This window comes from Geotrypetes seraphini, chromosome 6, assembly GCF_902459505.1.
Source record: "Geotrypetes seraphini chromosome 6, aGeoSer1.1, whole genome shotgun sequence".
In the NCBI taxonomy this organism is placed as follows: Eukaryota; Metazoa; Chordata; class Amphibia; order Gymnophiona; family Dermophiidae; genus Geotrypetes; species Geotrypetes seraphini.
The window spans coordinates 95309465-95336851 of NC_047089.1; the positions used below are offsets into that span (position 1 = coordinate 95309465).

At 42.8% G+C, this 27387-nt stretch overlaps 1 protein-coding gene across 7 annotated transcripts in view; it reads right to left on the reverse strand.

Annotated features, from left to right (window-relative positions):
- DACH1 (dachshund family transcription factor 1) overlaps nt 1-27387 on the reverse strand; it is a 1064146-nt gene that overhangs the window by 398453 nt on the left and 638306 nt on the right. For 5 of the 7 annotated variants that reach the window (XM_033948397.1, XM_033948395.1, XM_033948396.1 and 2 more), the window contains exons 4-5: nt 9859-10014; nt 8979-9151 (exon numbers count right to left, since the gene is read on the reverse strand). In XM_033948397.1, the coding sequence (XP_033804288.1) occupies nt 8979-9151; nt 9859-10014 (329 nt within the window). The remainder of the gene's footprint in view (nt 1-8978; nt 9152-9858; nt 10015-27387) is intronic. The other 2 variants (XM_033948400.1, XM_033948401.1) reach the window with 1 other exon arrangement.

Here is a 27387-nt window from a genome sequence, read left to right on the forward strand (position 1 = left end):
AATCTTTTTCTGTATACTTTTGCATTAAAAATTAATTGTTTAACTATAAAAATATTTATAATTGTGCACATACCCCTAATTTGTTTAACAGGCACCAAAGTTGGGCATGAGTGTATCACTTAGGCATGACAACAATAGTTCCACACTAAGGGGCCCTTTTACTAAAGACACACTAGCCGTTTTAGTGTGTGCTAAATGCCAACGAGCCCATAGGATATAATAGACATGTTAGCATTTAGCGCATGTTAAAACGGCTAGCATGACTTAGTAAAAGGACCCCTAAGTGTGATTCTTCAATATCAAACTTTGGAGCTCATGTGCTACATGTTGCATACACTTATGCTCCATGAAAAGGAGCAGGTGTAGACATAGGTGTCAGAACGGGGGTGGCCACAGGGGCCATGGCCTCCCCAAAATTTTGCCCTAGTGGTCCAGAGGTGCAGCGGGCAGGAGCAAGCTTTACGCGCTCCTGCCTGCTGCTAACCCGATGGGTGGTGGCAGCTGCAGCATGCGTTTTCTTCTGCCACTCAGCGGCAATGAGCACGCACGTGCTTTGGCGCTCCTGCTCGGCACAGAGCAGCTTTTTGACTGGCTCCTGCAAATTCTTGCGAATCGTGAGAATTAATGGAAGCCGTCAAAAATCCGCTCAGCGCTGAGCAGGAGCACCAAAGTGTGCTGGTGCTCATTGCCGCTGAGTGGCAGAAGACAACACATCTCATGGCTGCCGCCACCCACTGGGTTAGCAGCAAAGTAGGTGGGCAGGGAGGGGGGATGGGTGCAGTGCATGACAGGTGGGTGGTGAAGGAAGGGAGCTGAGTGCAGTGCCTGAAAGGGGGGAGTGAAGGGGGCTAGGTGCAGAGTTTGACAAGTGGGTAATGAGAGAAGGGGCTGGGTGAAAAGTCTGATGGGGGGAAGGAAGGGGGCTGGGTGCAGATCCTGGCAGGGAGAGGCTGGGTGCAGGGGGTAGGGAGCTGGGAAGGCAGGGAGAACAGATGCTCAGGGAGTTGGGAAAACAGATACGGAACATACTGGGAGAGGGTTGGGAAGGACAAATAAATGGGTGGAAGTTAAGAAAGGAGGAAAAGTGAGATGTTGCACAGATGGAGTAGTGGAAAGGGAGAGAAAGAAATCTTGCCAGTGGGGAAGGGAAAAGGAACGGAGAATTGTTGGACATAGGTGTGTGGCGTGAGAGGGAAAGAGAGGTGATGAATATGGGGAAAGGAAGAAAGAGGAAGAATTGTTGGACATGATAGTGGTGGAGAGGAGGAAGGGAGAGATGTTACACTAGGAGGGAGGAGAGATGTCCCAAAGAAGGGAGAGTTGTCAGACCACTAGAATGGGAAAGAGAGAGAGATATACCAGACCATGGAAGGGAAGGATGGGGGAGAGAGAGATGCCAGACAGCAGAAAAGAGTGGAGAGATATATTAGACCTCAGAAAGATGGAGGGAAGGAGAGAGAGATGCCAGATAATGGGAGAGGAGAGAGATTCCAGGCTATGAGAAGGAGAGGAGAAAGATGACAGACCATATGAGGGGGGAAGGGGAAAAACATAGATGTTTGACCATGGGAGAGGGATGAGATGGTGCATAGGGATGGAGGGAAAGGGGAGATAGAGTGATGAGATGGTGCACAGCAATGGATGCAGTTGGAAGAGATAAGAAGAAATGCTAATGAGTAGATGGGAGTAGGGGAAAAAAAGAGGGAGGAGATTGTGCACATGGGTAGATGGGAATGTAAGGCATGGAAAAGAAGATTTTGAGAAGAAAGCAGAAAAATGGAAGAACATTAAATATTAAATGTTAATGCTAAAGATGGATGTATGGCAGAAAGTGAAGGAGAGAAAAACAGCAAATTGATAAGGTGGCCCTGGATACACAGTTAAGAGCACAGACAGAAGGAAGTGATAAATTGTTAGAGAAGTATTTTCCTTCACAGAGGGTTTTGTAGCATATTTTCCCCTATTTTGGCCTATTTGACAATTATATTACTACAATTTTGCTTATGCAGGTCTCTCAAATTATCTCCTTAAACAACTCTAATCAGTTTCCAATACAGCTATCCATATCTATCGTAAAATTAGGTATTGCTAGACGTTCTAAAGGTAGGTGCTGCTACATTAGGTCAGGTTTTCATGTCTACAATGAGATGGTCAATGAGAAGTTATCGTGAGTGTGCACTGAAGAGGAACAGGAGAGAAGAAATACAATGGAGAAGATATTGAAGATCAGAAGCAAAAGAGATAAGAAGACACAGCAGGGTGAAACGTAGGAAAAAATAACATTCATCAACACTGAGGCAACTACATTAACCCAATTAAAACTCCAGAGTTTCTAAGCCTCCTCTTACCTGTACCATGCCAACAGCAGAGATCAATAATTCGGGTAATAATAACCAGAAACCGGCATATATTATAATTCAATTGTTTCAATAAAGTATGAATATGCCTCAGCCCCACCACTCCATCGCTGTGCTATCTCTTGACTGCGGAGAAAATTATGTGGCACTTCATCATTGTCGCTCATAACCATTTTAATGTGCTGTTAAATATTTTTTTATATATATATTTTTTCTTTAGAATTATTTAAAGCTTTAATAAGTGAGTGTACTTAGCTTATGTGCTTAGCTATTATCAGCCAACGCCAGGGAGTTTAACCCAACATGTTTCGCACCAACAGGCGCTGTGTCAAGGGTCTTCCGAGGTTGAGCGTGTCATCTAACTCGAGTGGTGTCCAGAGTAAGACACCACTCTGGACACTTACTCTGGACACCACTCGAGTCGGATGACACGCGCGACCTCGGGAGACCCTTGACACAGCGCCTGTTCGTGCGAAACATGTTGGGTTAAACTCCCTGGCGTTGGCTGATAATAGCTAAGCACATAAGCTAAGTACACTCACTTATTAAAGCTTTAAATAACTTTAAAGAAAAAAAAAATATATAAAAAAGCTAAGCACATAAGCTAAGTACACTCACTTATTAAAGCTTTAAATAATTTTAAAGAAAAAATATATATATAAAAAAATATTTAACAGCACATTAAAAATGGTTATGAGCGACAATGATGAAGTGCCACATAATTTTCTCCGCAGTCAAGAGATAGCACAGCGGTGGAGTGGTGGGGCTGAGGCATACTCATACTTTATTGAAACAATTGAATTATAATATATGCCGGTTTCTGGTTATTATTACCCGAATTACTGATATCTGATCCCGGTACACCAGTAAATTACTATAGCCATTTTTTTGGAGGCTAACAGCAGAGATCAAGGCATTTCTGACCAAGCCCATGGTGATTTCAGACTGACCATCGTACACCCAGTACATAGTAAAATATATAAAAATGATAACGGAGGCTACTGGTCATGTGTACAATCAGGAGAGGCAGGAACATTACATTAGGGATCAGATGGTCAGCAATGAGATGATGAGCCAAAACTGAAGTAAACAGGATAAAGTGTCTTTGCTGGATTTTGTTAATACCATATATATTTGAAAATAAACCGATCCAAATATAAACCGAGGTATTCTTTTTTCCCTCCAAAAAGGGGGAGAAAAGGTTGACTTGAATATAAACCAAGGTTAGAAATTTGGGTTATCATGATGAGCCAATCTATAAAGACTGTTCACCCTCCCTCCCCATCAGCTATCTCGTAAGTCACAAAACATAACACAAATATCTGTGATGCATATATCCCAAAGCTAATACATTCACAAGGCCCCTACATAGGAAAACACAACTACAAGCAACCACAAACAAATAAATGTAGATAAAAATCAAACTTAAACCTCAAGAAACCATATGTAGTTCAACACCAGAGAAACAACACTCTACACTTTGGAATATAAAAAAGAAAGCAGTGCAAATTTACAGTAAAACTGTATTTTCTGTTCAAAAAAAAAAACATTATTGTTTTCAACCTTTGTTGTCTGGCCATTTAATTCATATTTATCCCAGTTTCTGCTTTCTTCTCTTTTCTTCATGTTCTTTCCAGTGTCTATAGTTTATCTGCTTCTTCCTGTCTTCACTTCCTCTCCTACATCCATCTCTGACTTTAACCTTTTTCCTTTCAGTTTTCCTCCATTTATTTTTCTGCATCTCCATCTGCTTCTATTTTTCCAGGGTTTTTTTTGTGTTTTTTTGCTAATTCTTCCCTTCTCCCCCTTCCAGCATCTTCTCTTTCACCCTTTATTTTCACTCTTCCAACCAGTATTTACTGTCTTGCGCCCTCCATCCAGCATATCCTCTCCCCTCTTTCCTCCAACACCTCATCATTCTCTTTCTCCCTTCACTTACATTCAAGATCTCTCCCCATTATCTTTTACCCTTTGCTTCTTCCAACAGAGTCACAGGTCAGGGGCAGGCCTGACATTCAAGGCAGGCAGCTGATTCCTCCAATTGGCGGCCGTGGCAGTCCATGCTGTTTGTCAGCTGCCAAGAGCAGGAGGGAGTGAGGAGTCAGCGGCACATCCTGATTGTGAGCAGCCTTGCCTTCGGTCTTGTCCCAGTCCCGCTAAACCGACTGGCAATAACAAAGCCAGATGCTGTGGGGGCCTTCCCTCTTGATAAATCGCTATAGGCTCAGTCGGTCTCGATCCCGCCCCTCAAAATCAGGACGTAACTACAGAGGGGGCAGGATCGAAAATGGCAGAACCTATAGCGATTTAGCAAGAGGGAGGCCCCCATGGCGTCTGGCTTTGTTACTGCCAGCTAGTTTAGCGGGACTGGGACAGGACTGAAGGCAGGGCTGTTCAAAATCTGGATGCGCCACTGACTCCTCACTCCCCCCTCCTACTGGTGACCGGCAAACAACATGGAGGACCGCCATGGCCACCACCGGGAGAAATCAGCTGCCTGCCTCACATGTTGGGCCTGCCTCTGACCTGCGACTCCATTCCCTACAGCCCGGTAGGCTTAAATTTTGATATTTTTTTTTTAACTATAGTAGAAGACTCAAATATAAACTGAGACCCCCATTTTTGGGTCATTATTTTGGTCCAAAAATCTCAGTTTATATTTGAGTATATATGACAACATTAAATTAACTGCATAGATGACATCTTTAAAAAAATTATGTGGCCACAGTTGTAGTTTAGACTATTTGTATGTTCAGGATAGATTCCTGCCCTTATCATAGTGGTGCCACTGTGAGTACTTGTACAAATGAAAGACTTTTAGGCCCGGATTCTGTATAGGACACTGGGATGAGCATCCTATACAGAATCGGGCCTAGACCCGCCTAAAATAAACCCAATTCTGTAACAGATGTCCATGTTATAGACGCCGGTTACAGAGCTGGGTTATTGCAGATGTAGCCGCTATACTTATCATGGAAAGGGATCAAAAGGAGGCAGTAGCGGCTAGCGCATGCGGCAATTTAGCACGCGCTATTCCGTGTGTTAAGGCCCTAGCGCAGCTTTGTAAAACTTAGGTGTCTGAAATATAGGCCTTTAAAACCCTCACCTACATTTCAGGCCCCTAAGTGCTCCTTTTACTATGGTGTGTTAGGGCCTTAACGCGCGCTAAATTGCATTGAGCTGGTGTTATTCTAGAAGCGTACCACACAGTAATTTTGTGCTTGCGCTAAAAACGCTAGTGCACCTTAGTAAAAGGAGCCCTAAGTTTTTACATAGGCGCCGCTAGCCCCGATTCTGTAAATGGCACCTAAATGTGACTGACATGTGACCGACACTTTTTTTCAGGCATCGTTTATAGAAACAACCCCATAGGGTATGATTGAAATCTTTCAAGAAATCTATTTCTTTTCATTTGTTACATGTGAAATGAAGCACAGCGGAACATAAGTAAAGGATCACTATGACTTTTCACAGCTCCTGTATAAGGGTAGATAGTGATCTGCTTTATTTTGCAAGATATGACAGTGCTGATGGAATGACTGGCATAAGTGATAGAAAATAGAGCCTAGCAATTAATTTGTATAGAAGTCTTTTAACCTTGACAGTGATGGGTATGAATTGTGACACAGCCACAAGAAGAGCTAATTTACTGCTTACTGCACAATAATGTTGCCTTACTGTTTCAACAAACAATTCAGTACTGTGCAATAATTTATGTTCATAATGATATATATATTATATGTTCATAATGATATATATATATATATATATATTATAGTAAAAAATTATGTTTCTTATAGACTATAAATAACTACACTGGTAGGACAAATATATGAAATCTTATTTTTCTTATAATTTATTTATTTATTTATTTTTGGGGGGGTAAGGTAAATCCTTATCTCCTGTACAATACTATATTAACTTTACAAGAGCCCCAGTTTGTCACAATATTTAAAAATAATGTATTGTATCTACTATAGTACTTATACCTTTTCCCCATATACACAAATACTATGAAACAATCATTCAAAGTATTTTTCATACAGACAGATATATGTGTCTGTATATCAATATAGAAATTTATGTATGTATACAGAGATAAACATTAATGTAGTATTTTTCACAGAAGAAACATAAAATGGCATGCCTCTGATTTCCCTTCCTGTTCATTTTTAAATACTTTTATATTTTAGTTTAAATTTGAAGTACATATTTCAATATAAAATTCATATTTTCCTATACCTTTCAGAAAGGAAAATCTACGACCTACTGATCTAATGAAATTGCTAACAAGCTGAGCCTTCTGAAGCCATGAACAGGTGATGAAAACTATCTCACGTCTAAAGCATCCCCAGGTCATGGCTGTCACATTCTGTGTGATTCATAGCTGTCACAATCTGCTGTCCCAGCTTGTTGCCACACTCTCCTCTTATTCATCCAGCTCATATATCTAAACATTCTATTAGGAAAGGACATCTAATGTCCATCTCATTTCTGAAAGGGCAGCTTTAAACAGCCTTTTGCTACATAAAGTAAAACTAGCTGTAAAAATATACCACTTGTGAAATATAATTTACAAGATTTTCATCATCTCTGAGTATCACCAAATCTATAGCATCTGGTTCAGGCAGCCTATTTTCAAAGACTTCTGTTATGTTCTTGTCTTTGTCTGATCTTCAAAGCATTTCACCATAGTGCACATATATTGTTACTTTGTGATCTGCTTGTTTACTCCTATTTCATCTCAATAGGCAGTGAAAAGAAACAGCTCACATTGGTGAATCAGATAAAGTATCCAAAGGTCTTTAAAGCTAACACTAAGACCTTGATTCATGGCTAGTATACACAGGCACTCGTTTTCAAAGTGGATGGATGTCTCAAAATGCCCAAATATGTCCCATCTGCCAAAAACATCCACATTGCGACTTTTGAAAGGTAGAATTTGAATGTCTTACACTGCAGTTCATCCAAATTGTAAGGGGGTGCATTGAAGGCATGTTTGGGTGGGATTAGGATAGGGCCAAAATTAGGACATCTTTTGAGCGATAATGAAATGGGAAGAAACGTCCAAGGCAAAAAAAAAAAAATAATAATAATAATGTTTTTTATCTAAACTCGTTTCAATCACTTCCATGGTACAAAAGGGTACCCCAGTTGAGCTGCTGACTACTGGTGAGATGAAGGCATAACCCTTCCTTCACCTCCCAATGGTTAGTGACCCCCTCCCACCCCTAAGAAGTGAAAGTGGATACCAGGATCTATGACAGCTTCAGGTATTATGGCCATTCCTAATAGAGCAACAAGTTTAAGGAGTAGCCTAGTGGTCAGTGCAGTGGACTTTGAACAACAAGTCCCTGGTATATCTCCCACTTTGACTCTTATTTCTGTACAAATATGTGAACCTTCCTAGACAATAGAAATACCTACTGAACCTGAATTTACAAGACACCTGCAAGCGTAATAGCTATTCTAGTGATGACCTATAGGTATAGTAGATTTTTATCTGTTTCTGGAGGGCTCACAATAACATATAAAGGAATTAAGGAAGGATTTGTACTTGAATCCCATTGATTAAAGTCTACTGAACTGACTACTAGGCTGCCCCTCTACTGTGCTGGGACATCTGTGTGGCTATTTTAGTACAAATTATGCCAGAAATACATTTTTGTGTCTGCTTTTTGGTGTTCATATTTTGGATGTTTCATTTTGGAAAATGGCTGTTCATTTTGGACATTTTTAATGCAAGAACATCCTTCTCATGAATTTTCAAAAAGGAAATCCAAATGTATTTCCTGTTCAAAACCAGCTGCGAGAATTCTGGATGTTTTGAGCAGCACATTCCAATTCTGACTTAGACACTCTTTTGCAAATTCTCTTCCCAATATCTAAGCTCAGCTTCCTGATGCAGTCACCAGAACGGTGAAAATAATGAACTCTATATATGCAAGCACTTGAATTTTAACATTTTATAGAACAAAGCAAGAGATAAATAGGTTTTATTACTGAAAAAAACCCTGTATTTCTACATATTGTCACCAGGATTCATACAGGTTACTTAAAGTTAGGTGTCAGAATTTGTGCATGAATTCAAGATCTATATGTAACTGAAATGATCAATGGGTGATAACAAGAATATGGGCTTTGTGTGGATCTTCCTGGTGTCTAACTTTTAGAACAAGAAAATTCAAAGGACGGAGAAACTTCCCTATGTAGCAAAACCAAAGAACACAAAGAAGTAGGGGTGGACCAATAACTTTCCTACACACGAGTGTAGAATATAAAGCACTCTTTTACTAGAAAAGCACCAACAGATAAAAAAGTATTTTTATCTATCAATGCTTTGCTAATAAAAGAGTGCTTTATATTCTACACTCGTGTGCAGAAAAGTTCTTGGTCCACCCCTACTTCTGTGCAATTTTTGGCCTAACTTTTGGCGTCATATGCAGAATCCGGCTCTGAATGTCTGCCAAAGGTATTTCTGCAAGAAAGTTAAATTTATTATAAACAAATACAAATGTTAGCTAATCAACAAGAAAACTTAGCAGTTAAAAACCACTAATTACTAATGTTTAAATAAATGAGACAAGACCCAAGACCATTTCTATTCTTCAAATTTTTCACCTTAATAACAGATGTTTCCATTCGGGATGGAGGACTTTGTACTTGTGCTGCTGCTGCCATGTTTGCAATGGTAGTGAGGTGGTTCATCTGGCTCATTGCCATGGTAACAGATGCTGGAGGTAGGCTGACAGGAATAAGTGGGTGGGGCATCATCATAAACGGAAGTTCCAATCCTAGAAAAAATGAAATGAAACAATTTCATTGTTAAATGAAGCACCATAGATATCTCTCATGTCTGCATCTATGAATAATAGAAAAATGGCAAGATCAGTAGTCATTAAGCTTTGTGATTTTGAAAAACTCACAGTAACAAGAACACATTTATTAGCAGCTTCATTTATCAAGCTGTGCTAGAGATTTTTAGTGCGGGCCGGCATGTTAAATACTCTGACATTCATACAATTCCTATGAGCATTGGAGCACTTACCTCACTGGCCCACACTAAAAACCTCTAGCACAGCTTGATAAAGGGGGGTAAGTTAGTATAGTTATCCACCAAAGCAGAGGTAAGTACTTATTTTCTCTAAATGACATCATTTAAATTTTTATTTCTGTTATTCCCACAAGTAAATCTTGCAGATTTGGAAGCACATTCTGTATTTTGTTAACAGAAAGATTAAACCTCATCCTTTGGACATGGTTGTAATATTAGCATGTCCCTCAGAGGGGTTGGAGTGCAGGGCATTAACCTCCCCAATCATATCACCCAATTTCTCAATCTCAGCCAAAAGGCCAACATAGGACAGCCAATTCATTGCTGAGACCTTACATTTGGTCTTTGCCAAATGCCATGAAGCGATGTGTGCAGACTATTTAAGTAAACACAACATAATAAACACGCTTATGAGAACAACCAATGCTAAAGGATAGTAACCCATACCATTTGGTAGAAGATGGTTCTGTTGAAGAGGGTTGAGAGGATGACTAACTGGTAGGTTATGCTGTCCAGACAAGCTGGGATGGTTAATTGAGGCCTGTGATCCTTGGGTGGGGGTAGACTGATGTTTTTCTTTATCCCAAGAACCATCACTGCTCCCTGTGGGAATGAATATAAATTATTTGGATACAGAAAGAGTCCAAATCTGCTTTAAGGTGACAGGTCAAACCCAATTGCATAAAAATAAAAGGGGATAATAGTTCTATAGTTTGAGAATAAAATCAGCCTGTCTCAACACATAGGCATCTACAACTTTTCTTTTTTAAAATACAATAACTACTCATTGAGGAAAAAGGGACGTTATTTCTTCTTGACAATAAAGATCATATAGTCCTCAACCTATTTTTTGCTATAATCTAACAACATTAACTGAATGCTGAATCTTAAAATACAATTTGTATAAAGGTACAGTTTAATTTTTACCCAGTCTCTTCTATTATTTGATATTCTAAATTATTTTCTTATTAAAGTACAGTTATATTACTGTGTTTTCTAAAACTTACTTAGCTGTTGTGTATGTCGAGCCAAATTTTCAAACACTTAAGGATCTTTTTACTAAAGCACAGTAAAGGTTTGCAGTTACCTTGTAGTAACTGCCAAAATTATAGTGCAGTACCAGCAAAGCTTCTGAAGTAATTGTTATTGGCTTCCAAGCATCTGCCCTTGCAGTTAACACAGAAAAATACATAACATGAATGCACTTAACTTTACCTACTGAGGAATGTGTGTTTAGTGATCTGTCATATTTTCTGTGTAAACAGTTATCGTATAGTAAGTCATCATGTCTTATCTGAAAGTTGTAAACCACATCCACTCATAGTCCATTCAATGGTATTTACCGTAGTTAACAAAGGAATTTGTCTACATTAAGATGCCATTTTACTAAAAAGCACTAGACAATTATCCCCCAATTCTATATATTGCACCTAAGTTGTGCATATACCCTATTTATGTGCACAACTTAATTGAATAATTGGTGCAGATAATGGGCAATAATGAAGATTAATTGATGTTAATTGAATATTATGCTCATATCAGTGTATCGCAGTGGAGGAGTGTGTGGTGCGGTGGTTAAAGCTACAGCCTCAGCACCCTGGGGTTGTGGGTTCAAATCCCGCGCTGCTCCTTATGACCCTGGGCAAGTCACTTAATCCTCCATAGTCCCAGGTACGTTAGATAGGTTGTGAGCCCACCGGGACAGAGAGGGAAAATGCTTGAGTACCTGATTGTAAAACCGCTTAGAAAACCTTGATAGGCGGTATATAAAATCCTAATAAACTTAAACTTATAGCAGTGCACTGTTGAACTTATTCATGTACATTTTGTCCTAGCTATTCTACAGTACTCTGTCTTCTGCCCCACCTCTATTTTTCGGGGGGTCAATCTTAACTAGGGCTTATTTTTGGGGTAGGGCTTATTTTTGGGAAAACGCAGTTGAAACAAACAGGCAGGTGGCCCTGGCTAGCCCCAAAGAACATGGTTGCTTATGGCCACTGTGCACCCTCATGGATAAGCTACAGATAGCTGCAAATAAGTATTATTCACTGGTTCAGGTTAGCACCTAGGTGCCACAGACAGCATAGATGAGCAAAATGAAGCACCTCAATGACAGTTCCTCCCTCCCCCCTTGTGACAACAAAGATCTGTTCAAAATTCAACCCCTCTCCCCATAGAGATTCCATTGTTAGATTCAATTCAAAACTACAACTACTACTACTTATCATTTCTATCACTACCAGGCATAAGCAGCACTATACTATATATATATATATATATATATATATATATATATATAAATTAAAAAAAAAAACCTTCACATACTGTCACACCCCTAGCCTTAAAGCTCGGTTTGTGCCAGGCAGGGGTTTGTCTAAACCTATCCCAGCCCTGAGAAGGGCTGATCAATGTGACAAGCCAGAGGGAGAGAATAGGGAAGGTGGTTCATTTCCCTTTAAATCTCAGTTAGCTGAGCTCCAGGGAGTGGAGGATGCTGAGCGTAACAGCCTAGAACAGCCTGAGATCACTCCCACTTCACCTACTAACTCTCAGCTGCAGAAGTTGATTGCTGCTCCTAAGAGAGTTAGGCAAAAGCTGCAGGCTGGCCCTCCCCCTCAGAGAACTGGGCGTGCCCGGCTAAACGTAATAGAAGCTGCTCTGAGGGGAAGGAAGGCAGTCTGCCCTGAGCCAGCTCAGGAAGGAGGTGTCCAGGACAATGCTCCTGATCCTCACTGCTCTACTGATGTTGAGATGTTAGATTTTGACCCTGACCCTGGGACTAACCAGTCAGCAGAGCTAGAACCGATGGATTGCCAGGAAACTGTTGATATTCCTGAAGGTATGCCTATGGAAGAATCTTAGGTTACATATTTGTGGGACTTTTGTCTTCCTGCTCAGGTGAGCAATTGTTTAAACTGCTTCTCAGCAGCTGTTTGCAGTTGAGGGAAGAAGGAGAGCAGTGCTGAACTTTTCCCTTTTAGGGAGCCTGAAAGAGAAAAAAAAAAAACACACATTTTTTTTTTTGAAGAAAACTGCACTGTTAAGTTTATATTTTGTGTTTTGAATGCTGAAGAATGAGGAAGTAAGTTTGGGGAGAATCCACTGTACAACTGGATGGGTTTGTGGGGCCATTTGGGCATTCTGTTATAACAGAAATATTTTTGTGGATTCGCTTACTCCCCTCCCCCACCAACTCCTTTGGAGCTGGCTGGGACCAAGCCTACTTACCTCTCAGGCTTGGACACAGCACTACAGGCAGTACTAATAGCAGTCTTAGCTAACTGTCTGACTTTAAAGATAGCAACATTGTTTTGGAGAGTTATCTCTCGGCATCTGATGGCAATTTATTTTGCAAAGTGGTTTTATGTTACTTACCTGGATAAAGGTGAGAGCTGAGACTTAATTATTTTTCATCAGCTTTGTTTTGTTTTGGGAACTTATATTGATGACTTGGAGTCCAGACTGAATGGAAGTTGGCTCCCAATATAAGCCCACAATAAAGGGATTGTTGGCATGAACTATAAACTGACTCTTTTGAATTTTGTTTCATGCTTTATGACTGAACATTGAGACCAGCAGGACTTCCAACTTTATGGAAGCACGTCAGAGGTGAGCTATAGTGTGCAATGGCCGGAGCCTAACTTATCCACAGGCGTCGGCATTGCCACAATTGGTATCAGGAGTGGGATAGAGCGCCTCCTGCTGGACATTCCGAGAATTGTTGAAAAAAAAAAAAAAAGTTTTTGGACTTTTAGCTAATTTGTTGTGTTAGCTTGTTGTTTTAGTTTTTTGTTTTGGTTCCTGTCCGGGTGTGCCCAGTATCCAGAGTCTTCTGACAGGGAGTACAGAGGGAGCACGCGACCAGAAGGATCCAACTTTATCGGTGGTGAACCTGAGTCGAAGGAGGACCTCAGCACTGATATAAGAGGACAAAAACGCAGATAAGCGACTGGGGGGTCAAGGAGGCCCAAAAACCAAAGGCGCAGACGCACCAATCGCTCTGGTAAGAGTACCTGAGCTAAGGGGTTGGCGAGGGAGATTGGCTAACCTATTTTTGAAGTATCGCACTTGGGTTGGTCTTTCTGTTTGTTTCTGTTTCAGGCCTGGGAGAAGATGGACCAACAACAGCTGATGGCGTTCCTGGCAGCTGAGAGACAGAAACAAAGCGAGGACTTACAGGCCGTCTTGAAAACCAATCAAGAACTATGGTACCGGTCCCAGGAGATGTCTCGCCGACAGCATGATGAGATGGTACTGGCAATGGGGGAGCAAACCAAGGTACTTTCTCAAATTTTGCAGAGACCCCCGCCAGCTACGGGTAGTGACTCAGGACTGAGTGCCATTCAGCAAACCACAGGAGCAGCTACCCCCCTCTCGTTGTTAAACCTGTGTAAAATAACTCCAGCAGATGCGCCGGATGAATTTCTGGTCGCATTTGAGAGGGTAGCTACTGCTGCTGGTTGGCCCCAGGGTCAGTGGGCAGTACGGTTGCTTCCCTGCCTTGCGGGGGAGACCTTATCAGCCTTCCAGACGCTAGCGCCGGAGATGGCGAATGACTACCAGGCAGTAAAAAACCATATATTAGAATATCTGGGGTATACGCCTGAACATTACCGTCAGCGTTTTAGGGCGACGGTAATGCAGGATAAAGAAAGGCCCAAAGCTCTAGCACAGAAATTAACCAAATTGGCGGAGCGGTGGCTTGGCCCATGGTTGGGGAACCCCAGAGTATTAGTCTTGGAGGTGATACGTGAGCAATTTCTGCAGTCCGCCCCGAAGAACCTGCGAGGGTGGGTGCAGAGACAGGGCTGTAAAACTCTAGGCCAAACCCTCGAGGTGGCAGAGGCCTATATTGACGCTCAGGGTGCCTATGAGGAGGAACGTATTACTGTGCCTCTGATGCGGGGAAAGGGGAAGGTTGACAGGGGACAAGGCTCCCAAGGTAGGACCACAGAACTCCCTAAGGCCAAGGAGCCCCAGCAGAAGGAAGCACTTAAATGTTATCGCTGCGGAAAAACAGGTCATATCCAAAGGACCTGTAGGGTTCTAAGGGATCTCGTAGTAACCCAGGGAAAGGACACCACTCCGATCCCTGAGGCATATAGGGTGATAGTTTCTGTGTCAGGAAGGGAGGTGTCGGCCTTGGTTGACACTGGGGCCGATCAATCGATGATGTCCACCCGGTGTTTCCAACACCTATTCCCTAGGGAGGGGAGACACGAGAAGAGAGATACGGTCACTATTAAGTGCGTTCATGGGGATAGTGTGCAATACCCTCTCCGGGATATCACTGTCTTGGGTGGAGGTAGAGTATACAAGGTAAAGATTGCTATCGTACCTGGTGCTCCTTATGACCTCATACTGGGCAGGGATTGGAAAGGCCTGGAGGAATGTCTCCAACCCAAGCAAGGTTTGGTGGGAATTCGCTCTCAGGGCCCTGTAGTCTCACTTGAGGAGGAAGAGCTAGGGACCATCTTTCCCTTTGAGGAAGGGGTGGTAGAGGGGAATTCCCGAGCTCCAAATTCCCATTCCCGTGCTCAAAATCAGAGGCAGAAACGTCAGAGAAGCCAAGCATTAAAGCAGGCTAGTGGGGCTAAGGACATCCCTTGGCTTCCAAAGGAGCTGGTGAAGCTATTTCCCACCTTCCCAGACGAACAGAGAGCAGATGCATCCTTGTTAGAACTTTGGAAGCAGGCGGCTGTACCTACGAATAACCCGAATTATTTTAAAGTAAAACAGGGGTTATTATATAGATGTTTGACAGGTAAAGACCCGCGGGATAACAGAGAACAACTAGTGATTCCCCGGGGTTTTAGAAAAGTAGTCTTACAGACAGCACATGATCACCCCCTCTCCGGACATAAGGGAGCGGCAGCTACGGAGATTCAGGTACTGCGTAGGTTCTTTTGGCCAGGGGTATCTAGAGATGTGGCAGATTTCTGTAAGTCCTGCTCTACTTGTCAGAAGCTTTCATTGAGTAGGCCAGCCAGAGCCCCGCTTATACCCATCCCTAAAGTAGGTGAGCCCTTAACACGATTAGCCATGGATATTGTAGGCCCATTAGAAAGGACTCCCCGAGGGTATACCTTTATCTTGGTAATAATAGATGTCGCCACCAGGTACCCTTGGGCTTTTCCTTTGAGGAAAACGACTTCGGCGGCCCTCATGAAAGAATTAATGGGGCTGTTTTGCATGGTGGGTTTCCCTCGTGAAGTCTTAACCGATCAGGGAAGCAATTTTCTCTCGAGGGAAATGGAGAAGTTCTGGCAAGGCTTTGGGATCCGTCACCTAAAAACTTCAGCATACCACCCCCAGGCTAATGGGTTGGTGGAACGGTTTAATCAGACGTTAAAACAAATGCTGAAGAAGGTTGGGAGCCAGGAAAAGAAAGAATGGGACTTGTATATTCCCTTGGTATTGTTCGCGGCACGTGAAAAAATACAAGATTCTCTAGGGGTAAGTCCCTTTGAGATGCTGTTTGGTAGGGTTCCTCGGGGAATATTAGATATTGTCAAGGAACATTGGGGGGCCCAAGAGGGAGAAGAGACCAATGTTATATCCTATTTGGCCCAGTTAAGGAAGAGACTAGGCCAAGTGGCCCACTTAGGAAAGCATAATCTAGAGTGGAGTCAAGAGAAACAGAAATATTACTATGATAAGAAAACCCAGGAACGCCATTTAAAAGTGGGAGACAGGGTGCTCATATTAGTACCCTCCGACCCCCATAAGTTCCTAGCGGAATGGAAGGGACCTGCCACTATTGTAAAAAAATTGAATCAGGTGGATTATCAGGTCAAGGACGGAAAGAACAGGGTACAGACCTATCATATCAATTTGCTGAAGCCATGGCGTGATAGGGAAATATTAGCCCTGTGGGCTGATCAGACTCCTGATGATGATCTTGGCCCACAGATTGCCGATATGGGCCAAGCCGAGGGGGTCAATATAGGGACACAGCTTTCCAGTGAGCAAGCGGGGCAAGTACGATCCCTAGTACAGGAGTTTGAAGATGTGTTTTCCCCCATACCTGGGCGTACAGAGGTGGTGACTCACGATATCGTGACCACCCCGGGGAAAGTAGTGAGGGTCAAACCTTATAGGCTAACTGAGGGGAAGAGGGAGTTGGTACAGAATCTGGTGGAGGAGATGCTGGCACTAGGGGTTATCGAACCATCACAGAGCCCCTGGTGCAGCCCCATTGTCATTGTTCCGAAGGCTGATGGAACCCCCAGATTCTGTATCGATTTTCGGCAACTTAATGAGGTATCTCAGTTTGATGCCTTCCCTATGCCCCGGGTTGATGACCTGTTAGATCGGCTGGGTCAGGCGCAATACCTCTCAACCTTGGACTTGACGAAAGGTTACTGGCAGATTCCCCTAACTCCCCAGGCCAGGCCTAAAACTGCCTTCAGCACTCCCCATGGGCTATACCAATTTAAGAGAATGCCCTTCGGACTTCATGGTGCTGCCGCTTCATGTCAAAGAGGAATCACGGAGGTTCTACGTGGGCATCATCATTATGCGGAAGCCTACTTGGACGATATTGTTATCTTCTCCTCTGACTGGGCGCAGCACCTGAAGCACGTAAGGGCAATTCTGGATTCCTTGAGAAAGGCGGGTTTTACAATCAATCCCAAAAAGTGTTATCTAGGGCAGAAAGAAGTGAAGTACCTGGGGTATGTAGTGGGGAGAGGGCAAGTCAGACCCCTCGTTGATAAGGTGAGATGCGTGAAGGAATATCCTTTACCCCAGTCAAAAAAACAGTTGAGAGGCTTCCTGGGGCTCCTCGGCTATTACAGGCGTTTCATTCCTGCATTCTCCACAAGGGCCGCGGTGTTGACGGATATGTTAAAGAAAAACAGGCCCGACAATCTTCGATGGGAGAATAGCGGGAGACAGGCTGTGGAGGACCTTAAAGCAGCCCTATGTACTAACCCGGTACTGGTATCCATAGATTTTGCTAAACCCTTGGTCTTACAGACAGACGCGTCAGGGACAGGGTTAGGGGCAATCCTAAGCCAGGAGGTCCAGGGGATAGAGCATCCGGTTTTGTTTCTGAGCCGCAAACTTTATCCCAATGAAAGGAATTATGCCACAGTTGAATTGGAATGCTTGGCAGCCAAATGGGCGATGCAGACCCTGGAGCATTACCTGCAGGAGCGGGAGTTCACTCTGGTAACGGACCATGCGGCGCTGAAATGGCTCAACACCATGAGGAACAACAATGCCCGGCTAACACGATGGTATCTGGCCCTGCAGACATTTAGATTCAGGGTAGTGCATCGCCCGGGCAAACTAAGCACAAACGTTGACACCCTATCCAGGATGCAGGAGGAGAGCCATACTCCCCTGGAGGTTAGGGAAGGCCAAAATCAAAGGGTGGGGTATGTCACACCCCTAGCCTTAAAGCTCGGTTTGTGCCAGGCAGGGGTTTGTCTAAACCTATCCCAGCCCTGAGAAGGGCTGATCAATGTGACAAGCCAGAGGGAGAGAATAGGGAAGGTGGTTCATTTCCCTTTAAATCTCAGTTAGCTGAGCTCCAGGGAGTGGAGGATGCTGAGCGTAACAGCCTAGAACAGCCTGAGATCACTCCCACTTCACCTACTAACTCTCAGCTGCAGAAGTTGATTGCTGCTCCTAAGAGAGTTAGGCAAAAGCTGCAGGCTGGCCCTCCCCCTCAGAGAACTGGGCGTGCCCGGCTAAACGTAATAGAAGCTGCTCTGAGGGGAAGGAAGGCAGTCTGCCCTGAGCCAGCTCAGGAAGGAGGTGTCCAGGACAATGCTCCTGATCCTCACTGCTCTACTGATGTTGAGATGTTAGATTTTGACCCTGACCCTGGGACTAACCAGTCAGCAGAGCTAGAACCGATGGATTGCCAGGAAACTGTTGATATTCCTGAAGGTATGCCTATGGAAGAATCTTAGGTTACATATTTGTGGGACTTTTGTCTTCCTGCTCAGGTGAGCAATTGTTTAAACTGCTTCTCAGCAGCTGTTTGCAGTTGAGGGAAGAAGGAGAGCAGTGCTGAACTTTTCCCTTTTAGGGAGCCTGAAAGAGAAAAAAAAAAAAAAAACACGTGTTTTTTTTTTGAAGAAAACTGCACTGTTAAGTTTATATTTTGTGTTTTGAATGCTGAAGAATGAGGAAGTAAGTTTGGGGAGAATCCACTGTACAACTGGATGGGTTTGTGGGGCCATTTGGGCATTCTGTTATAACAGAAATATTTTTGTGGATTCGCTTACTCCCCTCCCCCACCAACTCCTTTGGAGCTGGCTGGGACCAAGCCTACTTACCTCTCAGGCTTGGACACAGCACTACAGGCAGTACTAATAGCAGTCTTAGCTAACTGTCTGACTTTAAAGATAGCAACATTGTTTTGGAGAGTTATCTCTCGGCATCTGATGGCAATTTATTTTGCAAAGTGGTTTTATGTTACTTACCTGGATAAAGGTGAGAGCTGAGACTTAATTATTTTTCATCAGCTTTGTTTTGTTTTGGGAACTTAAATTGATGACTTGGAGTCCAGACTGAATGGAAGTTGGCTCCCAATATAAGCCCACAATAAAGGGATTGTTGGCATGAACTATAAACTGACTCTTTTGAATTTTGTTTCATGCTTTATGACTGAACATTGAGACCAGCAGGACTTCCAACTTTATGGAAGCACGTCAGAGGTGAGCTATAGTGTGCAATGGCCGGAGCCTAACTTATCCACAGGCGTCGGCATCGCCACAATACACAGGTTATATAACCCTCATCCACAACCATGTTCCTGCACATAACCTTCCCTGTCATCTCCCCCCCCCCAGCCATGCCATGCCATGCCCTTCCCTTTCTTTCTCCCAACTACAATGCCCCCTATGAGGATATGCTGCAGATCAGAATTGAGACAGTGCTCAAATTGCTATCTGGTGCCTTCATCTGTCATACAGCAACCATGAAGTGGAAGATTCAAAGAATAGGCTGTGGCGGCAAGATGTCAAGGCAGTCCAGAAAAGAGGCAAAGACCATGGCAGCACCATGTCCCTCAGACCACTGTGGAGGAAGCCATAAATAACAGAGACCCTTAACAGGGGCCTTTCCCCAGCAATGTGCCTGGCCCCACCCACCTCTGCCATAGCTGGGGACATGAGGTTGGTTGGTAGACAGGTGGGTGCCGGAAGGCCTGGGGGTAGAGGTCTGGCTGGAGGAGTCTCTGTTGGTGGGGGGAGCTGTTAGAGCCTGAGGGGGTGTCCCTGGCTGATGAGCTGAGGGAGAAGGGAGGCAAGGATGGCCGCATGGGTTCCACTCCATGTTTGTGTCCAGGAAGTTGAGGAAGGTCAGGTATTGTTCTTCAAATGCCCACCTGGCTCTTACCTTCCTTATGAAGGCATCCAGCCCCCTGCCCAGAGCCACAACCTTTTCTCTGAGATGACTCTGCTCCTGATGAATGCACTGACTGTTTACCAGAATCTGGCCATCCTGTTCAGGGGAACATGGATCTCAGGGTGGGTCTGCTTCTCCCCCAGTTCATGGCCATCCTCACCTACCTCCTCCTCAGCCACTTTCCCTGCCAGTGGTGCTGCAGTGGTGGCATGTGGGGCTGCTGCAGCAGCAGCAGCTTCAGATGTTCTGGGAGGAGGAGGAGCTGCTGCAGATAGTCCAGCCTGCTTTTCCTCCTCCCCCTCCTCTCTGGCAGAAGCTGGAACCTGCCCTTATGCTTTAGCACCTGCTGGAAGGGAGAAGCATGATATCAGCATGGGCAGACCTGACAGGCTGGAGACTTATGGTTGACACAACTACTCTCTGACAGGGAAACTGTTACCTTTCTGACTTTTAGAAGTACTTATTACTGTCATAGGTCCCAGAACCTCACATGTGGATGTCCCTGAGGCCTAGGTCACAAAAGGGAGGAGAGGATGTGGCATGCAGTGAAGGATCCCCTCCCTAGGCAGCAGGTTAGATTGTGCCTGTGGCTGTCCTCAAATTGGAGCAGAACTGAGTAGCCACAGGGCCAATGGACAGCCAGGAGAATGTTGATATTGGCTGGCTTGGAGTAGTAATAGCATTCTTTAGTCTGCCTTCCATTTCTGTCCTCTATAACCCAAGATTGTGAGGAAAATGATTAGTGATTTTCACTGGTGCGCAGAATAGCCTTGAACCTTTAGTTCATGATCTTGGTAGTGGGTAGAAAGTGATTCTGACTACCCTGTACCTCAAAGGTTATCTTTGCATGAGTCCCACCACATTTTCATTGTGATGACAGGCAATGGTTATCTGGACTATATAGTAACTAGACTTACCTTGGCACCAGTGGCAAGTGTCTACACCTCCTGTGAAGTCCTGGAATGCTCTGACAGGACAATTGTGCCTGTGTAAGTCTAGAGATGTTTTTAAAATACTTTTGAAAATAATTGTGTCAGCATTTATGTGAATTTATGAGAGTGGCCCCATGTTTTGATTTCAGTTTGGGAGATTTTAAAAATTTCTGAATACATTCTTATAGGTGTTAGCATTATGAGAGAGGTTTTATGCCTTGAACTTTGCATAATCATGAGACTGCTGACCTAGAGAGGTTTTATGCTTTGAATTTTGTTTAAAATGTCTGATGTATAAAATGTATTTGCTTATTTTGTATGTTGTTTGGTTTAAAGCAGTATATACATTTTAAATAAATATATAATACCTCAGCGGATGGACCTTGCCCAACCGTGTTCAGGTTCTCTCTCTCCAGGGCAGTGAGGATGATGTCACTGCCAGGTTCCTGTGTTTCCCTCAACTGGTTCCTCTCCCAAACCTTGGTCTGTAATTACTGCCATGTCTCCTTCAACTCCTCCACCTCATGGTTCTGATGGTAAACCACATTCCTTCTACTGCAGATGGCTTGAAAGATAGCAAGCTGAGCATGTTGGCCATTTCTGTCAGCTTCATCCCCACAAAGGGCATTGTAGTTGGTGCAAACCTTGACTGAAGCTCCCCAGGAAGGAAGCTGTTTTTTCTTTTTATTCCATACTTATGAGTGGCTAAAGATTCTGTGCCAATAAAATAGAAGCACATTATTGGTGCTGTACAATTTTGTATGAAATGGAGTAGGCACGCTGACTTGTGACTAGTGCTGATTTATCATAAATATCATTTAGGTGCAGGTGAGTTTGTCTTTAGGACTCAGAATATATTGGTGGTTTCGGTAATCTTTTACAATATATTGGTGATACTTTGTGACGTTGGTATGTGCTCTGACCCTATTCCATACCTATATCCTTGGTGCTCCTACTTTCTCCCTTCATGCCTATACCATCAGCTCCTCTCTCCATTCATCAGGAAAGGAGTGGTGAAGGAGGAAAAAGAGGTGGCTGATAGACTAAACAAGTTCTTCGTGTCGGTCTTTACAAAAGAAGACACATCCAACGTGCCGGAACCAGAAAAAATCTTCAAGGGGGATCAAGAGGGAAAATTATCATGCATGGAGGTAAGCCTCGAAGACGTTCTCAGGCAGATAGATAAATTAAAAAACTGACAAATCTCCTGGCCCAGATGGGATCCACCCAAGAATACTGAAAGAGCTCAGAGACGAAACAGCGGAGTTACTCCGGCATATTTGCAACCTATCCTTGAAAACAGGGGTAATCCCGGAGGACTGGAGGATTGCAAATGTTACACCGATCTTCAAAAAAGGATCAAGAGGCGACCCGGGGAACTATAGACCGGTGAGCTTGACCTCAGTTCCGGGGAAGATGGATGAATCACTGATCAGGGAAGGTATCAATGAGAATATAGAAAAAAATAAATTGATGAGAACAAGCCAGCACGGTTTCTGTAAAGGACGATCGTGACAAACAAATCTACTGCATTTCTTTGAGGGGATAAGCAAACATTTGGACCAAGGTAACCCCATACACATAGTATATCTGGATTTCCAAAAACCCTTTGACAAGGTACCCCATGAGCGCCTGCTGAAGAAACCGTGGAGCCACGGGGTGGAAGGGGACATCCACAGATGGATCTAAAATTGGCTGGCAGATAGGAAGCAGAGGGTAGGAGTAAAAGGACACTACTCTGACTGGAAAGGGGTCACGGGTGGTGTCCCGCAGGGGTCAGTGCTGGGACCGCTGCTGTTCAATATATTCATTAACGATCTGGAAACGAGGATGAAGTGCGAAGTTATCAAGTTCGTGGACAATACAAAACTCTCCAGCAGGGTCAGAACTGTTGAGGAATGCAAAGAACTGCAGAGCAACCTGAACAAACTGTGTGAGTGGGCAAAAAGATGGCAGATGAGCTTCAATGTGGAGAAATGTAAGGTCATGCACATAGGGGAAGGGAACCCCATGTACGATGGGAGAGAGGGTGCTGGGGAAAGGCAACCTAGAAAAAGACATGGGGGTATTGGTGGATACAACAATGAAGCCAGCGGCACAATGTGCAGCGGCCTCAAAGAAAGCGAACAGAATGTTGGGCATTATCAAAAAAGGTATCACTACCAGAACGAAGGAAGTTATCCTGCCATTGTATCGAGCAATGGTGCGCCCACATCTGGAATACTGCATCCAATACTGGTCATCGTACCTTAAGAAAGACATGTCAATACTTGAGAGGGTCCAGAGGAGAGCAACTAGGATGATAAAAGGAATGGAGAACCTTTCATATGCCGAAAGGTTAGACAAACTGGGGCTCTTTACCCTGGAAAAGCAGAGACTGAGAGGAGACATGATACAGACTTATAAAATCATGAAAGGCATAGAGAAGGTGGAGAGGGGCAGATTCTTCAGACTAGTGGGGACAACAAAAACAAGAGGCCATTCAGAAAAAATGAGAGGGGACAGATTCAAAACGAATGCAAGGAAATTCTTCTTCACTCAGAGGGTGGTGGACACCTGGAACGCACTTCCAAATGAGGTAATAGGACAGAGTACAATACTGGGGGGTTCAAAAAGGGACTGGATGACTTCCTGGAAGCAAAGGGGATTGTAGGGTACAGATAGAGGGTTACTCTACAGGACATTAAGCGAAAAGCGTATGAGAGTTGTAGGGTATGAGCACTATCAGGTCATGGACCTGAGGGGACGCCGTGTGAGCGGACTGCCGGGCACGATGGACCTCTGGACTGACTCGACAGGGGAAATACTTATGTTCTTATATACCATACTATCTCCCCAAAAGTAACTCAATTCGATTCACATAAAAATCAATAATCAAAGTGAAAGTAGTTAGATTAGAAAAAATAAAACTTATTAATGAAGACCCTCTCCCTGTATTCCCTCAACCCCATATACCAATCCTGTCTACAAGTTCATGTGTTTCTGGATGGATGTGTTGGAGTGCTTATGGAGCTGCAGGCATGCTCCTGTATGTGATGGTGTTTCTAAGTGTGTAATGAAGAAATAAAGAGTTGAAACAAGTAAATAATTCTTTTTGGGCAGTACTAAGTGGCAGTGAATACAATGAGTAATATTAAATAAGCAGAAATGGTATGAATAATAAAATAACAGCACTGACTTTTTGCTTAGGGTAATCTATCAACCTAAAGGATTCTGGAAACTATCCACCTTTAAGATCCTATTGTACATTTTCAGTTATCTGTCCAGGATAGTGTGTCAATCACATCATATACATCACATATTCACAGTATATCACCTATAAGAAAGTAAAAATCCAACCATTCAGGAACCACCACAGATATGTTTGTGATAAAAACTAGCAGATTAGAAAAGAGGTAACTGATGAGAAAATTGCCCAGTTTGTTTATGCAACGAACTCTTCCTTCCATTTGATTGAAAACCCATACTTCATTAATATGGTTCAGTTACTGAGACCAGGATACAGTCCACCCAGCAGAAAAGATGTTGCAAGGAAACTGCTAGATACAGTGTATCTCAGAGAAATAGAACAATGTGCAACAGGTTTAGAGGGTAAAATTGTTAACCTAAGTCCTGATGGGTGGAGTAATGTCCAAATTATCCTGTTGTATGTGCTTGTATAACAAAATAAGAAGATAATGGTTTTTTTTTTGCAGAAACAATTGATATCTCAGGAAAAGCACTTACAGCAGAATACTTACAGGAAGTAGCATCAAAAGCTATAATAACATGTGAACAAAATTTCAGAATTGCAATACAGAAAGGAAGTTATAAAAATTTTTTAAAGATATGGAAACCAATGGTTGATTTTTGTAGTGAATAGGCATCATTTTTCTTTGATAATATACATAGGGAGTGGGGGGATTGGAAGATAAGATGTAGCAAAATTGAAATTTTGAAAGAATATGATAGTTTTAATGATTGTATAGAAAGATGGGAGGGGGGAGGGTTTTTAATTAATTTACATATTAAGAATATAATGTATGATGTTCAAGTGTTATATGATAGTATTTCATGTTGTTCTTTTTGTGCACTTGATGTAAGTTTGAAAAAGAATAAAGAAATTAAAAAAAAAAAAATCAGAATGTCTAGTATGCAGTTTAGTCTCTTGAAATGCTGCAACTGTGTCCAAGATAAGAAGAAATATAGAAGAGCATGAATAAAATACCAAGCTAAATAACATAAGGATGCAATGTTTATTTGTTGCACCTCCTAGTCAAAGACTTCAGTGTTCCAGAAATAAAGACTAATGTTGTTGAAAATCATCAGCTCTGAAAAGAATGGGTGGAACCAAGCTATCACTCCAAGATGTTAGACAGAACTCTATGATGGACTGTTTTGAGCAGTATATATAAAAAAAAACTAGCCTATTCTGATGACAGTTTGTGAACAAAATCTAGAGATAATAATAATAATAATAATAACTTTATTTTTATATACCGCCACACCACAACAGTTCTAAGCAATTCACAACAGAGCAAGCTGAACAACCAGTGATAATACAAGCAGAAGAGAAATATAAGCAATGTAAAAATAAAGAACTATCAGGTGACAAATTTGTCAAAAAGATAAGTCTTTACTGATTTTTTAAAAGAGAAATAGGACACTGCTATGTCCAAAATCCTCAACTTTGGGCTTAAGAGAAATGTTAAAAAGATATGCTGAAAATCCTTTCTGAAGTTTTAAACAAAATACAGAAATAAAAGCTGTTTTATTGCTGGTGCTGCTGAAATTTAGAAGGAACTGAATAAGCACTTAAAAATAGAACTGTACAATGACAGAATTCAATTACAAGCAATGTTCCCTCTAGGCTGTGTGGCTGCATACCTTTAAAAGGAGGCCACATAGCTTTTCAGCCCTACCTTGCAGCTGATGGAGTCAAAACCAGCACTCCTCTGGCATCACTTCTCCATACTATGCCACTGCTGCTGCTTTCCTGAAGCAGCAGCAGCAAACTGAAACAAAAGGGCTGCAGGACCTTCCCATACATACCCACAGGCACCAATCCTACCATCTGCAATGTCACTTCTTCCAGAGCAAAGCCTGCAGCCAGTTTCAGAAAAGCAGCAACAATGGTGAAGATGTTAGGGGACAAACAGTGGTGGATGTGGGGTGGTGTAGAGAGAGAGAGAGAGAGATAGGCTGGTGGATGTAGGGCAGATGGGAGGGGGAAGATGCTGGTGGATGTGGGTTGGGAGAGAGAGAGAGGTAGGTACTGGTGGATGTGGGTTGGGTGAGAGGGGGTAGATACTGGTGGATGTGGGTTGGATGGGAGAGATGGGACAGATGCTGGTGGAAAATGGGTGGGGAGATGCGGTAAATACTGGTAGATGTGGGATGGGAGAAGAAAGGGGGCAGAAGCAGGTGGAAATGGTTTGGGAGGGGGTAGATTTTGTATAGAAGTGGGAAGACAGACTCTAGATAGAACAAGAGAGGACAGATGTTAGGGAGCAGGGTACAGAGAGGAGGGAGATGATGGAATGGGGGAAGTGAAATGGGAGATGCTGGATGGAAGGTGAGGGGAAGAGAGCAACAGACATGGAAGTGGAGAAATGCAACAAGGATGGAAATATTGATGGAAGGGGAGATGCTGGATAAAAGGGGAGGAAAATAAGCCTGGATAGAGACAGGAGGGAGATGATGGAAAGGGGAAGTAAAAGGGGAGAGAGGGGGCAGACTATGGAAGGGGGAAGTGATAGAGGAGGGAGATACTAATAGAAGGGGAGACAGTGTATGGAAACACTGAATGGAAAATGGGAGAGAAGGCAGATGCTGTTTAAAAGGGGGTAGATGCTAGATGGAAGAGGGGAGATAAATGATCATATATTTTGGGGTGAGACAGAAAGGAAGGAGAAAATGATGGAAAGGGGAAAGAAAGGACACACAGTATATGGGGGCAAACACTGTATAGAAGGGGGAGAGAAAGAGGACAGAGTTAATAAAAGACTGGGAATAATGGGAATTAAAATAGGAGAGCCAGGGCAAGGGAAAGAGATACAAAGCTGCTGGTAGACCATTAAAAAAGAGGTAACTTGAAGACCAAATAATAAGAATGAGTTAAATATGGACATAGAGATATAAAAATAAATTGAAGAAAGTCAAAAGGAAAAAGGAGGAATTAAAAAGCCTGGAAAGAGAAGATGGAAGAAAGCTGAAACCAGAGAAGTGCATAAAGGTACAGAACATAAAGGTAGAAAAAATATTTTTTAAAAATTCAGGATAAAGTAATGTGGTACCCATGTTTATAAAGGTTATTAAATAGAAAACAGAATTAAGATGATATTTTTTTCATTGAACTAATTTGAATATATATATTTTTATCAACTATCATAGACCAAAACCTCCTTTCTCAGATCAGGGCAGCTTACTGTCTTGACATGGTAAAAGAGGTTTTGGCTTCTGAGAGCTAATTGAAAAATGTTTTAAGTCCTTTCTTTAAAAATCTTCTTATCTTCCATTTTTAAATTTATATTTGTAATTCTTAATTTGTAAAGTACAGTGTGTATAATACCTTAAGAGTAATGTAATGGAAAAATTTTGCTCACATCAACTCAGTCCTTTGCTTGCGAAAAACAAATTTTGCTCACATGAACTCGGTCCTTAGAGGAAATATTGATTACAAGCATTAAAAAGCACATTT